We start from the raw sequence: 15,140 nt of genomic DNA, 5'->3' as shown, positions 1-15,140 counted from the left end.
AATCCAAAAAAATCTGTGATGCCGGCATGGGTCAATTTTTCAGATTTGGGGTAAAAAAAAAAATCTGTGATTTTATGCTTCCAAATGATACAGAAGATACTACTGAGACATTTTATCAGTGCGGACCGGATATATTAGCCAAAGTTGGAGATTTGTTAAGAATTTTGTGAGTTTGTGTTTTTGGTCAAAAATCCAAAAAAATCTGTGATGCCGGCATGGGTCGATTTTTCAGATTTGGGGTTAAAATTTTTTGGTTTGATTTTATGCTTCCAAATGATACAGAAGATACTACTGAAGACATTTTATCAGTGCGAACTGGGTATATTAGCAAAATTTGGAGATTTGTTAAGAATTTTGTGAGTTTGTGTTTTTGGTCAAAAATCCAAAAAAATCTGTGATGCCGGCATGGGTCGATTTTTCAGATTTGGGGTGAAAATAAATTCTGTGATTTTATGCTTCCAAATGATACAGAAGATACTACTGAAGACATTTTATCAGTGCGGACTGGGTATATTAGCGAAAGTTTGAGATTTGATAAGAATTTTGTGAGTTTGTGTTTTGGGTCAAAAATCCAAAAAAATCTGTGATGCCGGCATGGGTCGATTTTTCAGATTTGGGGTAAAAAATAATTCATTGATTTTATGCTTCCAAATAATACAGAAGATGTTACTGAAGACATTTTTTTAGTTATGACTGGGTATATTAGCGAAAGTTTAAAATTTGTTAAGAATTTTGTGAGTTTGTGTTTTTGGTCCAAAATAAAAAAAAAATCTGTGATGCCGGCATGGGTCGATTTTTCAGATTTGGCGTGAAAAAAAATTCTGTGATTTTATGCTTTCAAAAGATACAGAAGATACTACTGAAGACATGTTATCAGTGCAGACTGGGTATATTAGCGAAAGTTGGAGATTTGTACAGAATTTTGTGAGTTTGTGTTTTTGGTAAAAAATCCAAAAAAATCTGTGATGCCGGCATGGGTCGATTTTTCAGATTTGGGGTTAAAATTTTTTGGTTTGATTTTATGCTTCCAAATGATACAGAAGATACTACTGAAGACATTTTATCAGTGCGAACTGGGTATATTAGCAAAATTTGGAGATTTGTTAAGAATTTTGTGAGTTTGTGTTTTTGGTCAAAAATCCAAAAAAATCTGTGATGCCGGCATGGGTCGATTTTTCAGATTTGGGGTGAAAATAAATTCTGTGATTTTATGCTTCCAAATGATACAGAAGATACTACTGAAGACATTTTATCAGTGCGGACTGGGTATATTAGCGAAAGTTTGAGATTTGTTAAGAATTTTGTGAGTTTGTGTTTTGGGTCAAAAATCCAAAAAAATCTGTGATGCCGGCATGGGTCGATTTTTCAGATTTGGGGTAAAAAATAATTCATTGATTTTATGCTTCCAAATAATACAGAAGATGTTTCTGAAGACATTTTTTTAGTTATGACTGGGTATATTAGCGAAAGTTTAAAATTTGTTAAGAATTTTGTGAGTTTGTGTTTTTGGTCCAAAATAAAAAAAAAATCTGTGATGCCGGCATGGGTCTATTTTTCAGATTCGGGGTAAAAAAAAAATCGTTGATTTTATGCTTTCAAAAGATACAGAAGGTACTACTCAAGACATTTTATCAGTGCAGACTGGGTATATTAGCGAAAGTTTGAGATTTGTACAGAATTTTGTAAATTTTTGTGTTTTTGGTCAAAAATCCAAAAAAATCTGTGATGCCGGCATGGGTCGATTTTTTCACATTTGGGGTAAAAAAAAAATCGTTGATTTTATGCTTTCAAAAGATATAGAAGGTACTACTCAAGACATTTTATCAGTGCAGACTGGGTATATTAGCGAAAGTTTGAGATTTGTACAGAATTTTGTGAGTTTGTGTTTTGGTCAAAAATTCCCCAAAAATCTGTGATGCCAGCATGGGTCGATTTTTCAGATTTGGGTGAATTATTTTTTTTTGATTTTATGCTTCCAAATGATACAGAAGATACTACTGAAGACAATTTATCAGTGCGGACTGGGTATATTAGCGAAAGTTTGAGATTTGTTAAGAATTTTGTGAGTTTGTGTTTTGGGTCAAAAATCCAAAAAAATCTGTGATGCCGGCATGGGTCGATTTTTCAGATTTGGGGTAAAAAATAATTCATTGATTTTATGCTTCCAAATAATACAGAAGATGTTACTGAAGACATTTTTTTAGTTATGACTGGGTATATTAGCGAAAGTTTAAAATTTGTTAAGAATTTTGTGAGTTTGTGTTTTTGGTCCAAAATAAAAAAAAAATCTGTGATGCCGGCATGGGTCTATTTTTCAGATTCGGGGTAAAAAAAAAATCGTTGATTTTATGCTTTCAAAAGATACAGAAGGTACTACTCAAGACATTTTATCAGTGCAGACTGGGTATATTAGCGAAAGTTTGAGATTTGTACAGAATTTTGTAAATTTTTGTGTTTTTGGTCAAAAATCCAAAAAAATCTGTGATGCCGGCATGGGTCGATTTTTTCACATTTGGGGTAAAAAAAAAATCGTTGATTTTATGCTTTCAAAAGATATAGAAGGTACTACTCAAGACATTTTATCAGTGCAGACTGGGTATATTAGCGAAAGTTTGAGATTTGTACAGAATTTTGTGAGTTTGTGTTTTGGTCAAAAATTCCCCAAAAATCTGTGATGCCAGCATGGGTCGATTTTTCAGATTTGGGTGAATTATTTTTTTTTGATTTTATGCTTCCAAATGATACAGAAGATACTACTGAAGACAATTTATCAGTGCGGACTGGGTATATTAGCGAAAGTTTGAGATTTGTTAAGAATTTTGTGAGTTTGTGTTTTTGGTCAATGCATGGGTCGATTTTTCAGATTTGGGGTGAAAAAAAATTCTGTGATTTTATGCTTTCAAATGATTTAGACTTTTTTTTCATGTTGAGTCAAACAAACTGCAAAAGTTTGTTTTATTGTTGATTCTTGTTTATTGGGTGGTTATTGATGACATATCCAAAATGGAACAAGAGTTTCAACCCAGAAATGACCTAATTTGCAAGTCGTAATTATCAAACTTTAAGGTCAATTATCTCTAACACTATCCATTTTTAGGACAAATGTTGTGTTAGAGGTGAAGAGAAACCTGACCCTGAGAATCTAAAAAACGTATTTGTATACTCAATTGACACCTTCCAAACAACTAGGTCAAAGGTCAAGGGGTCAAAGGGGTCAAACATATGTTAAAGCCATTGGACACTTTCGGTAAACAGTTTTATCCAAGGCCCATACTTCATGTATCACAACTTATATATAAAGTAACAAACCTGTGAAAATTTAGGCACAATCCGTCATCGGAGTCGGGAGTAAATAACTGAAAAACCCACCCTTGTTTCCGCTCGTTTCGCCGTGTCATGACATGTGTTTACTATAATCCGGAATTCTCGTTGTTGAGAATTGATAATTGTTTTAATGTTTTCTCAATAGTATAGCATTTCATGGAACAATATTTCAAGAGAAGTCTTTTACCATTACCTTCTGTAAACCCTGTAAGTTATTTGTAAATCTGTGAACTTTTATTTGTTTTTCTGTTCCGAAAATGTATAATGGCTTTAAATTGGTTTTCTCCACTCAAACGCATTTTTACACGGCATACCATCACAGTGAAATTACAATTGAATGCTTTCTTTGGTTTAAATGACAAAAGGGGCAGGAACTGGGGGGCAACAACCAAGGAGGCAGCAACAGGGGGGGGGGGGGCAACAACTCGGGTGGCAACAACCAGGGACGCAGCAACATGGGAGGCAACAACTGGGGCGGCAACAACTGGGGAGGCAACAACTTGGGAGGCAACAACTTGGGAGGCAACAACTTAGGAGGCAACAACTTAGGAGGCAACAACAGTGGAGGCAGCAACAGGGGATGCAACAACTGGGGAGGTGTTTGCCTCCCCAGTTGTTGCCTCCACTGTTGTTGCCTCACCAGGCACCAACTGGGGAGGCACCAGGTAAGGAGGTACATGAACCAGCGGTGGAGGCTACAATCAGGGAGGCAGCAACAGGGGTGTGGGGGGCAACAACTTGGGTGGCAACAATCGGGGAGGTTAGCAACATCTGGAGGCGGCAACAACTGACGTTATCAGGCATCGCATCAAATAGTGTGTGAAACGCCTGTTCTTCAACGTTTGCCATGGACACAGGGACAACATACCGACATATAATCAACACATACATCAGCATCGTGAAACCAGAATAATGTGCAAACCCTTTTGCAGTCAATCTTTCAGCCAAAGTCAGAATAAACCTTGATTTGCCACTCAACATGGCGGCAAAGAGTCACAAGAGTGGCGCAATCAAATGACCACACTCAACAGCTGATGATGCTTCAAAGTAACACGAATACAGGGTATACTTGCAGGCCCAAGTTTGGAACAGCAATGTAGAAATGCAACCTAATGGTCGGGTGGGGGGGAGGGCAGTGTGAAACTTTGCTTGCTACTAAAGAAAATGTACAATAATCCAGCCCCAGAGGATTATTAATACCATGATGTTTGTGTAAAATAAATGGGTTCAATTTGCACCTACTCGCTTGGGAAATGACTAGAAGAAGGCATTTGCACCACGATTCCATCGGATGAATTTGATTATTAATTTCTTTGATTTTATTGAATGTCATCAATAGAGGTCATTTAGGACAGGGTGGAATCACTCATCCCAAATAATTCAGTCATTATTAATTTCACTGTGATGGGAAGTCATGTAATGATGCATTTGAGTGGAGAAAACCAATTTCACGTATGTTTGACCCCTTGACCTTTGACCTAGTTGTTTGGGACAGGGTCATTTGAGTATACAAATATGTTCTTTAATTTCCCAAGGTCAGGTTTCTATTCACCTTAAACACAACATTTGTCCTAAAAGTGGATAGTTTTAGAGTTAATTGACCTTAAAGTTTGATAATTAGGACCTAATTTAAATATGCAAACTAGGTCACTTCTGGGTTGAAACTCTTGTCCCATTTTGGATATGTCATCACTAACCACCCAATAAACAAGAATCTTTAACAAAACAAACTTTTACAATTTGTTTGACTCAAAAGTTTAAATCTGGTGCTCTATTATGTAAATTATATTCTTTACCCCCAATGCAAAACTAACATCCTTGGAATGAATCCCGTTGCATGTAACAATTGCACTAAACACATACAGATCTTTCTGCACTCTGCAAATGTACGAACCAGTGAACCAGTTATTTACCTTGGAAATCGCTCCGGTCTATTGCACCTTGTACATGTGTACCCCTCCACCCTGCCAGCGCCCCATCGGCGGTCCTCAGCATTGGGCTCTACCAGGCCAACGCTCCTCATACGGATATTGCACGTCTCGCAGGTCGGGCTGTCCATCCACTTGAAGAAACTTGTCTTGAACCATTTGAGGAGCTCAAGGAGCAGTAAGTCACGTTGGTCCAGAGGGTTTGTGATGTCATCTGTGTCTTGTGGATCCGAGGAGACAAGAATGTGGATGAACAAGTAGTTTCAAACACACCAGGGGTGAGTTTTGACCAATGTGGAAATTCCTTTAAAAATAATGGCCAAGCATTCTAGCCTAATTCTAGAGCAGTGCCTTACTACTAGACCGCTGAGATTTCCTGGTGACAAGAGGCAAGTTTTAAAATTTAGCAGAGGCTACCTCAACCACTTTTAATATTTTATTTTTGTTTTGATTTTCTTGGTTTTTTCATTACAAATCCAACAGCAAAATTAATGCTAGGATGAATAGGAAACGAGAATAAATGTTCAGTTTTAGATGTGGGAGGAACACCCAATGGGGGAAACCCACGCAATCAGGTAGGGACTGAAAACCCAATAATCTACGTGCAAGGCTCTGCCTGGGTGTGATTCACACCAGGGTCCACAGAGGTGAAAGGCAGGGAAAGAAATCACTTAGCCAACCTGATCCTCATGGTGTTTTAATATTGATAGTGTAATACCTTGCATTGTGAATAAAGGATAATAATTTGTTCTTTTAGCCTACACCGTGCTGTGATAACACTAAGATTTTCCTAGACCCTAATTTTAGAAGTTCAGCCAAAGCACAATGAACTGAATCAAGGTCCTCAGATAGTTTTCTTATCTGTAGTTTTAAAAGCCCCACTGGCAGTCTGAAGCATTCTAAATTCTGAGTTTGATCTGAAGCCAAACAAAATTTAAAATTACTATTATTTTTACACGGGGAAAAAAATCTTCTAAAATTTAATTAATGAATATTGTGTGCCTTTTAGTTTGAATCTCAAGAGTCTAAAAAAGGTCCATGACTTAAACATCAACTATCAAATGACGCCATTCATCAAAGTTAACTCTCTTCACTACACCTTTGTTCTAGTTAAATGAAGAGTCAAGTGAACTACTCTACAATAACCCTTGGGGCATTGAACATGGGATGAAAGACCTTTCCAATGAAATATGTAAATTGCATATCGTACGTGGGCACTAACACTACTCAGTGGCAAAATACAGGAATATTGTATGGGGCTAATCTGTTTCAGTCTTTTTCTCTCCCTCTTTTTTGAAGGCACTGGACACTATTGGTAATTACTCAAATAATTATTAGCATAAAAACTTACTTGGTGTTGAGCAAAGGAGAGCTGTTGATAGTATAAAACATTGCTAGAAACGGCTCCCTCTAAAGTAACGTAGTTTTTGAGAAAGAGGTAATTTCTTACTCAAATATTAAAAGGCTACAGGCCTGTAGTCTATTTTAATGTTTTCTTTGGCATCTGAAAGGACAAACATTTGTGCCTCATCTGTGTTTTTTCTTTCATAATTCTCTTGCAACTTTGATGACCGAGTGAATTCAAATTTTCACAGGTTTGTTATTTTATGCATATGTTGAGATACACCAAGTGAGAAGACTAGTCTTTGACAATTACCAATAGTGTCCAGTGCCTTTAACACTACTCTTTGGCAAAATGAGGGAATATCGTGTCTTATTATATGGAGCTGATCTGTTTAAGCCTTTCTCTGCCTCCTTTTTTTAAATTCATTGCAATTTGTTTGGTCATAGACGTCATACATGTGTAACTATACTCTACTTTTTTCTTAATAACCATTTTTAATGAACCATTGTTAATTGTCTGGCATATTTTTTTTTTTTTTTTTTTACAGTTAACTGTTCGAACTGCACTCTTGTAAATTTGAAATTTACCCAGTCAGTTCCCCTTGCAGTTTATAACTTAATAATAATGATAATCATCAGTCATATCTTACCGGTTGTGTTAGCAGCCTGTTGTTGAAGACTCTCAGCAGCCTTCCGTAGTAGTTCCGGTAGAGCCATACAGTCTCTGGCTTTCTGCTGTAGGATTGGGTCTTCATAGATAAGCACATGTTCAGCGCTGCTACGTAACCGCTGATGAAAAGTCAACTCGGAAGCCTGTTTTGAAAACAAAAATCTGTTGAAATGAATTACACCTGGAATTGCACCAACAGCAATTGTCGTGGTGCCCTGTGCAAAGTACCAGTTCAAGTACACATTTACCTCATGTCAGAAAAGTACCGCTTCCCAGGTACAATCATCCCTTTGCGACCTGATCATTTTGAAACCTTGGCGTTTTAGACATGGTAAGGTGATGGGCTGTAATGGCGGCTATAATAAGACTGATGTTAAGAGAGAGTCATTTTAGTCCAACAAGGGCTTTTCTTAGTGGTTCTTTTTTATAGTTAACAGGTTAAACATGCCAACATTACTGAGTAAACCAATGAGTATTATTTCCGTACCTGTATATTCCATGTACTGGAAGCGGATATTTGTTTTGCCATGAGTTTCAGTCGTTCTCTGGCTAATCTTTCCTGCATCTTAATCATATCCTTCTGCACAGCGTTCTCTGGAAAGACTAAGTGATCGTGATCATCATTCTGACGATCGAACAAGATACATGAAGAAAACATTATTGAGTTGGTTTAAATCATAACCTCAATCTAAAGCCCGGTTCATACTCCCTGCGAATGCGAAGTGCGTTTTAACATCACATGGGTATTTTTTGCAAACAAGGTTTTGCAGGAGTTGAACACAGTTCAACTGTTGCAAACTATTCAGTGGAATTTGTGACGTCAAAATTTGTACCGCATTCGTATTCACAGGAAGTATGAACCGGGCTTTACTTGACTGAGAAATTTGAGTCAGAAGACAGACGCTGGTTGGGAGTTAGGGTTAAAACGTTGCCATAAAATTATGTCCTATACTATTTCTTCCACAAAAAGCAATGCTTCAAAAACTGCAGTGTACAGTACTCTTCTACCATACTGGGTTTTTATCCAGTACAAAGGGGCAAGCCCGATTCTTCATGGAGGCAGTAAACCTTTTTATGCATATGACGGCACCCGTTGGGCGCCCTCGCCTAGAGGATCAAAAGGAGGCTGTTCATTGGCCGTGCATACACTTATTTATCGGTTAACAGTTTTTAATTTTTATTACAGATGTTCAGCCTACATCCTTGATGCCATTTCTTTTTTTTTCTTCTTTCTTTCACTTTTTGTCCTACCCTAAACATTCTCAAATCCACTCAATCATCTGTTCAGATTGAAAATAAATATATAAAACTAAAAATAAAAAAGTTTACAAAGTTGTTTTCAAAGCAAATTGTTGTTCAATTGGTGTACCTCTTCAAACCCCATCAAGAATAAACACTCCACAGCACCAGACACAGGTAGGATCCGTTTCTCAAAGATCTTGTTCCCAAGACGTATAGAGCGGAACTTGGAGACATTTGGGCTTCTGCAAAGTAAAAAGAAAAAGAATGAAAAGGAAATTGTAAGGGGTTCACTTTGTAATACATTAGAATGCATTGGTAAAAAACTTTAAACCTAACTTTACTATTTGAACATCCAATCATGAGACCCCCCCCTAACAAAAATGAAAAATATATAATTAAAAAAATAGATCTACAAAAATGAAGCATTAAAATTGATCTTGATATTTTTTCGGCACAAATCGCCCGGATGTGGATGTTGAAGTGAAATCATGCCTGTCACTGTGTGATAGACCTATTATAAACCCTAATCACCATTCACAACGTAAGCTTTCTTGCTAGGTCACGCCTATGGTTTGTAAATCTGTGACATTGTGTTTTGTGTTACAAAAAGTACCCATATCCTTGATGCTTAAATGAGTCAATCAGCCAAGGGTGCTTGACTGTTGGTGGTGTGCAGATCGGACACAAATTTGCTATCAGAAAAACAAAACTCAAGGAAACGAAGGTACAAGACAACTGGAACTCAAGCTCAATTGGTGCTAGACAAAGTGCAAACTGCAAGTAGAAATTTGCTGCTCTGCTTATAAAGCTTGATGCAACTCCTCCTCTGAACTTTGTGAAGGCCTATAAAGTTGGGACGTTCAACACCACAACAGGGAGCGTGTTCCAAAAAGACCAAAGTTTGACAGTTCTGTCTGGGGAAGAAGGAACTTCCACATATATGGGTGGGTGTGGCTAGTGATCATCAGGAGATTACAAGGGTGGCATTAATTGATGGCAACAAGGTTGTGTTGTATCTTGTATTTCCTTGTACGTATTGACACTGACTGCTGACAGGCTGACGGGTGACGGCCTGTCACCAAGAGACTTGATCAAATGTCTTTTCGGAAAAGTTTCCGTACGGCGCCACCACTTTTTCATTCGATATGAAATAATATAGTATCTAATTTACGTCTATGAGATATCCCTTTTTGTAAAAATGAGTGAAAAAATGGTGGCGCCATACGGAAAGTTATCCTTTAGTTAGCCTGTATTGATCGTTAGACTTCATGGACTGAGTTTGGTTTGCTTATATAATTAATAGTTGAGTCAGTGATCTTTGCCTAAAAAATGGGCGTGGCCTAACTTCTTAAAGTAAACCGATAGACCAGCAATCGGCTAGCCCGGGTTGGACTCCTCCGTTGCAGGAAACGCGACAGAGGTTAGGGTATAAAGGTCCCGTACCATTGCGAAAATCTTTCAACAATCTGTTAAAAATATTTCTACCTAACTCGGGAGTCTGAACTTTTACTCACATGTTCCTTGTAGTTGGAACTCAAAGATCCCATTATTGAAAATTTTTGAATTTTCTCCTTTGGTGTACATATTTTGTGAAAAGAAAATTGAAATTAGCGTGTTCCGATCCCACGTCGTGCACTAACTTCAGTGTAAACACTTTCTTGCACTGATCACTGGCGGCCTACTATTTGCAGCCAAATCGCTGTCAACCTGCGTTAACCAAACACTAAGCAGGTAATAGTCAGTGAACAATTTACACAAAGCGCAGAACTATGCGATACCGAGCATTGACGTCTTGTGCTAAGACTTCATGAGCCGGAAGCGTTTTTTTCCTAGGACAAATTAGGCCACTTTTTACCATAAATTAGCGCATGTTAACCTTCCCAAGAAAAAAAATATACGCGCGCAGGAAAGCGCCCTCTGTTGTCCGCACAAGACGGCGGCGGCAGACGATTTAGCTGCAAGCTTAGAATTTTTTTTTTTTTTTACAAGAAAAAAAAACTCGATATTTGTTACCGAAATTCAACCGGAAATTTAAGAAAATTCTATTTGAGCTGGAATATTTTATACCTCCTGGATTTTAAAATGTATATTGGAGGAGTTGAAGGCGAGTTAAAAGCACCTACCCTGTTTTGACGATGAATAGCGGCAAGATATTGCACTGTACTCAAACTTTGAGTCAAAGCCATGCGCACTTGGGCTCACACTTACACTATCAAGTGGTACACGATGATCAACATCGCCAGTGCAGAACTTCGACATATTTTCGGATAATTAATAAATTATAATTTCTTCCTAGGATATATTTGCTAGCTTTGAACTAGTTGAGAATATAGTGAGGGACACTATGAATATATGAACGGAATTTCAGCTTCTCAAATCAGGCCAAACTTGTGTTCGCATTGTAAAGAACCGTTATATATATCCAGGACGTCAGTGCAGTTGCACTCTGACTGACGTGCTACCACAGTACCATGGCTCGCAATCGGCATGATTTTTTGAGACCGCTTCCCGCTTCACATTCACAACGAAGCGGAAGCGCGGCCAGGTTATTTCCGTCACCAATGAAAATTGCTGATGAAGCACAAAGTTAAAAATATCAGCTTTACCTTATAATGTTGTTAGCAAATCTCAGGAGAATCTCAGAAGCGTCAAGAAAAACTGACGGACCGTTTTCTAACAGCTGATTCATCACCACAGCAAGTTCCTCATTTGACGCCATGTTGTCAAAAAAAGTAAACAAGGATTAAACTATGGAGGGCGCTATTTACCAATCGCTGTCCGAATCATTCATTTTCGTCTCATTCAATGACAGTTCGAAAAGTTATCATTTCGATAAAAGATAAAAGCAATGTTATTCTTACAACGAACGAAATTAATAAATTTAATGGATTATTTATCAGAATAATGTTGGGTATATGGTGTTATAGGTGTATTCAAGTTGAAAATCAATTTGTGTGCCCCTTCCTGCCCGTTGGAGGAATGAGTCAGCCACCGGCCTCTATGTAGCTCCATAGCCCGCGCCGCCCATCTGCCTCATTAGTCAGGAACTTTCAAAAGTTACATTATTTTGATACGACTTGCCAAGATTATTATTTTTAAACTTGGTGTTTCTCCTTTTTAAAATTTTATTAAAGACAGTGGACACGTTTGGTAATAACTCAAAATAATTATCAGCATAAAACCTTACTTGGTAACGAGTAATGAGGAGAGGTTGATGGTATAAAACACTGTGAGAAACGGCTCCCTCTGAAGTGAAGTAGTTTTTGAGAAAGAAGTAATTTTCCACGAATTTGATTTCGAGACCTCAAGTTTAGAATTTGAGGTCTCGAAATCAACCATCTACAAGCACACAACTTCGTGTGACAAGGTTTTTGTTTTCTTTCACTATTATCTCGCAACTCCGACCACCGTTTGAGCTCAAATTTTCACAGGTTTGTTATTTTATGTATATGTTAACCAAGTGAGAAGACTGGTCTTTGACAATTACCAATAGTGTCCACTGTTTTAAAGGGTCTATGTACCTATTTAAGGGTTTATGTACTTTTCAAACAGAAAACACAATGTTCACAGATTGACACTCTGAGCTTGCACAGTTTGGGGATGGTAATCGTGGGTGACACAAAAGGACAAGGCCTCCCCAATCAATTTGTGTTACTGCACGCCCTATTGATGAGCAAAGGAACTTAGAAGAGCACCCTTTCCGTCACACGACGAAATTTACAGTTCACCAGTTCCAGGCAATTTCAAAGAAGAAAAGCCATTCACATTTTGAAGGTTTAAATTATTTGTTGTTGTTTTTTGGTTTGTTGTTGTTGTTGTTGTTGTTGTTGTTGTTGTTGTTGTTGTTGTTGTTGTTGTTGTTGTTGTTGTTGTTGTTTGTTTAATTTTTTTTTTTTTTTTTGGGGGGGGGGGGGTCGTAAGACATTGTTCGAAAAATTACTCACGTGCTACCAAAGCGGTCCTTTGCACTGCAGTGTCATTACCTACAAGCTACAAGTAATTGGTTGCCTGTAAAAGTTGCCTCTTGTGACAAGGAAAGATAAGCACAACAACTTGCTAAGCACAGAATAGTACTGCTAAGCAGCAATAGGTTACCATCCAAAAACACATTAAGTTTACATTGTTGTGGCCATGCCAGTGCCCACTCAATTTTTGCTCAGCAAAGAAATGTGTCAAGCATTATGCTTGCTGAAATTGGGCCAAGGCCTTTTAAGATCACGGTACGGTCGATCCTTGATCTTGATGAACGTCACGCCATCATCTCCTCTCATGGCTGCACTGGCGCTGTGAAGGCTGTACCAATGTTAATTGCATGGATACCCTTGACTCACTGACTTGAATGTAGACTAAATTATTATCTTTAACAAAATGTTGGCATGCCTACTCCGTAAGTTAGAAAGTGTCTTTGTTTCATTTTGCTTATAAGGTTTTCGTGGAATGTGTGCCAAACACCTCTTGTTTATTTATAAAAGGATTTATTGAGTTTATTTGAGTTGTTACTTTTTTAATACAAAGTATAACGAACTGAAGGTCATTCCGAGGTGTGATTTGGTAATGACCACACCGAAATAATTTGTTTTACTGAAAAGGGAAAAAACTGCAGTCGTGATGTAGAGATCGTATAAAGCTCGTCTTGTTAATAAAATGAGGAAATGTCAGCGCCATGTTTAAACAAACTCTACTGATCAGCGCGGTTCAGACAAAACAAACTCCAGGTTATAGATGAATCGCTGTTGTCATGACGATTCAATTACTTCAATTAGTTGTCAAAATAGTCCCGCCAAAAACACACACACGGAGGCGCCCACAAAACCCGACCAAAGGCCGAGACATCACGAGTATAGCCCATGGTTTCGTGGCCGTACATAACCACCACGTGGAAATTCAAAGAAAATGTTATTTTTAGTCCACGTCCGCTTTTACAGTGTCAATGTTGACCGTTCCCTTGTAAATATTCACGGCGTGGATATCACGGGGAAACGGTAATTGAACCTTTGTAAGTAGACACCTTACTGAAGAATACACTACGAGAATGCTAAAACACATTATTAAAAAAAAACCCAGCATGCTGTGTTGTTTTAACGAGACTTCGTGTTGAATGTTGTACTGCTCTATACTCGTGTCGTGTGTATGCGCGCCCAAGCTCCCCCACCGCGAGCCATCAAAAGCACCGCCTTTACTTTGGGGTTAGATTGCGTTGATGAAGGAGACACCATCCTGCATAATATTAACACACAGTCATTCCACACATCTGCGTACGGCACGTACGGTTCGTCGGCACGCAAGATCACCAAGGATTCCCCGTCATTAGTGACATCTTTCCGTAATTTGTACGACGACCGAAGGATAGAGCTGCATTTGGGAAAATATGGTTTGTGGCTTGGATGATAATGAGAGTATCACATGGCAACAATCAGTTCAGTGCTAAAAATATCAACACTTACAACTCCGTCATGATGGTATAGTTTGCAGTGTGCACCTGTATAACGGCTCATTTGTTTTCATCACACATTGCTGGTCGAAGGTGGTCGAAGCATAGCAAGTCATCTCGAACTTGTGATAGCGGTTGAAGCCTTTTCCAAGGCTCAACACACTGTTTCATCAATGACTAATAATAAAGCGAACCTATCACTCGGGAAGCTAAGCTGACGAGTCTTCTTGTAAAATTTAGATTTTGTTTTGTTTTAATAACTCCAAACTCCACCATCACCTGGGGGCCCCGCGAGTCGCAATGCAGATGGATGCAGCCGGCATCTTGCAGGCGGGTCTCGCCATCATCTTGCTCAGGCTGATGTCATGCGGTAAGAGCCAATACAACATTGCTTTTTTTTCTTGATAGTAGTCAGGGGCAATTTAATCCACTTACTATACCTCCAACTCTCGAGCTCTATGTATTTATTGTGTGTGTCTGTGGCGAAGCTTCTTCCTGCATAATCCACTTCATGTTTCGTGCTACACGCTGCAGATTCTGCATTTATTTCCTCCCTATAGATGTATACGTGTAGTGTGTGACAACACATTCGCCTATTATGTTTGCATAACCCAGATTACTCCTGTTTTATGTCAAACCACCGAGCGAATCACACACATTAATATGGGGGATTTCCCACCCATTAACGGCAGATATTTTTTGTATTTTTTTATATTAATAACATACAGCGGTTAACCGCCACTAACAGATATCATCATTAATAAGAAATAAGAAAGCAATGAAGACATGCAATTAAATAAATATTTAATACGAGATGTGAGCCATTGCATGGTGAGCTGAGAACATAATCTACTTGACAAGTCACCGCATGCTGTTTAACCGCAAACCAAATACGTATAAACATTTGTGAAAATCATACAAGTTAGAATATATAACGGCGTACAAACTATGCACAGTTAAAATTTATAACAAATAAATAAATAAATAAATAAACATGTAAGTCATTCAATACAATGCAAATACAATATCCAAAGAAAATTTTTAAATATTTTCGTATGCACTTTAAAATGAACAATAATAGCCCTCAGCCTGCGATCAAATAATATATAACGGCGTACAAATAAGATAAAATTAAAATGAGCAAAATATAAATGAACATTTAAATCATTCACTATAAAATAATATCCACAAGAAGTTATAC

The 15,140-nt window shown here is 38.0% G+C and overlaps 2 protein-coding genes across 3 annotated transcripts in view; one reads left to right on the top strand and one right to left on the bottom strand.

Moving 5' to 3' along the window:
• Window positions 1-11,227, bottom strand: part of LOC139939981 (peptide-N(4)-(N-acetyl-beta-glucosaminyl)asparagine amidase-like) — a 34,092-nt gene extending 22,865 nt beyond the window's left edge. Inside the window, exons 1-5 of one of the 2 annotated variants that reach the window (XM_071936158.1) lie at window positions 11,115-11,227; window positions 8,636-8,750; window positions 7,754-7,891; window positions 7,247-7,409; window positions 5,238-5,472 (exon numbers count right to left, since the gene is read on the bottom strand). In XM_071936158.1, the coding sequence (XP_071792259.1) occupies window positions 5,238-5,472; window positions 7,247-7,409; window positions 7,754-7,891; window positions 8,636-8,750; window positions 11,115-11,227 (764 nt within the window). The remainder of the gene's footprint in view (window positions 1-5,237; window positions 5,473-7,246; window positions 7,410-7,753; window positions 7,892-8,635; window positions 8,751-11,114) is intronic. The other variant, XM_071936159.1, reaches the window with a different exon arrangement.
• A 2,776-nt stretch (window positions 11,228-14,003) lies between these two features.
• LOC139939975 (uncharacterized) overlaps window positions 14,004-15,140 on the top strand; it is a 35,783-nt gene continuing 34,646 nt past the window's right edge. The window contains exon 1 of the mRNA XM_071936152.1: window positions 14,004-14,309. Within this exon, the coding sequence (XP_071792253.1) occupies window positions 14,240-14,309 (70 nt within the window). The 5' untranslated portion in view covers window positions 14,004-14,239. The remainder of the gene's footprint in view (window positions 14,310-15,140) is intronic.

Source organism: Asterias amurensis, chromosome 7 (assembly GCF_032118995.1).
Source record: "Asterias amurensis chromosome 7, ASM3211899v1".
In the NCBI taxonomy this organism is placed as follows: Eukaryota; Metazoa; Echinodermata; class Asteroidea; order Forcipulatida; family Asteriidae; genus Asterias; species Asterias amurensis.
Note: the sequence above shows the minus strand (reverse complement) of the source record. Positions and strands in the feature narration are given on the sequence as shown.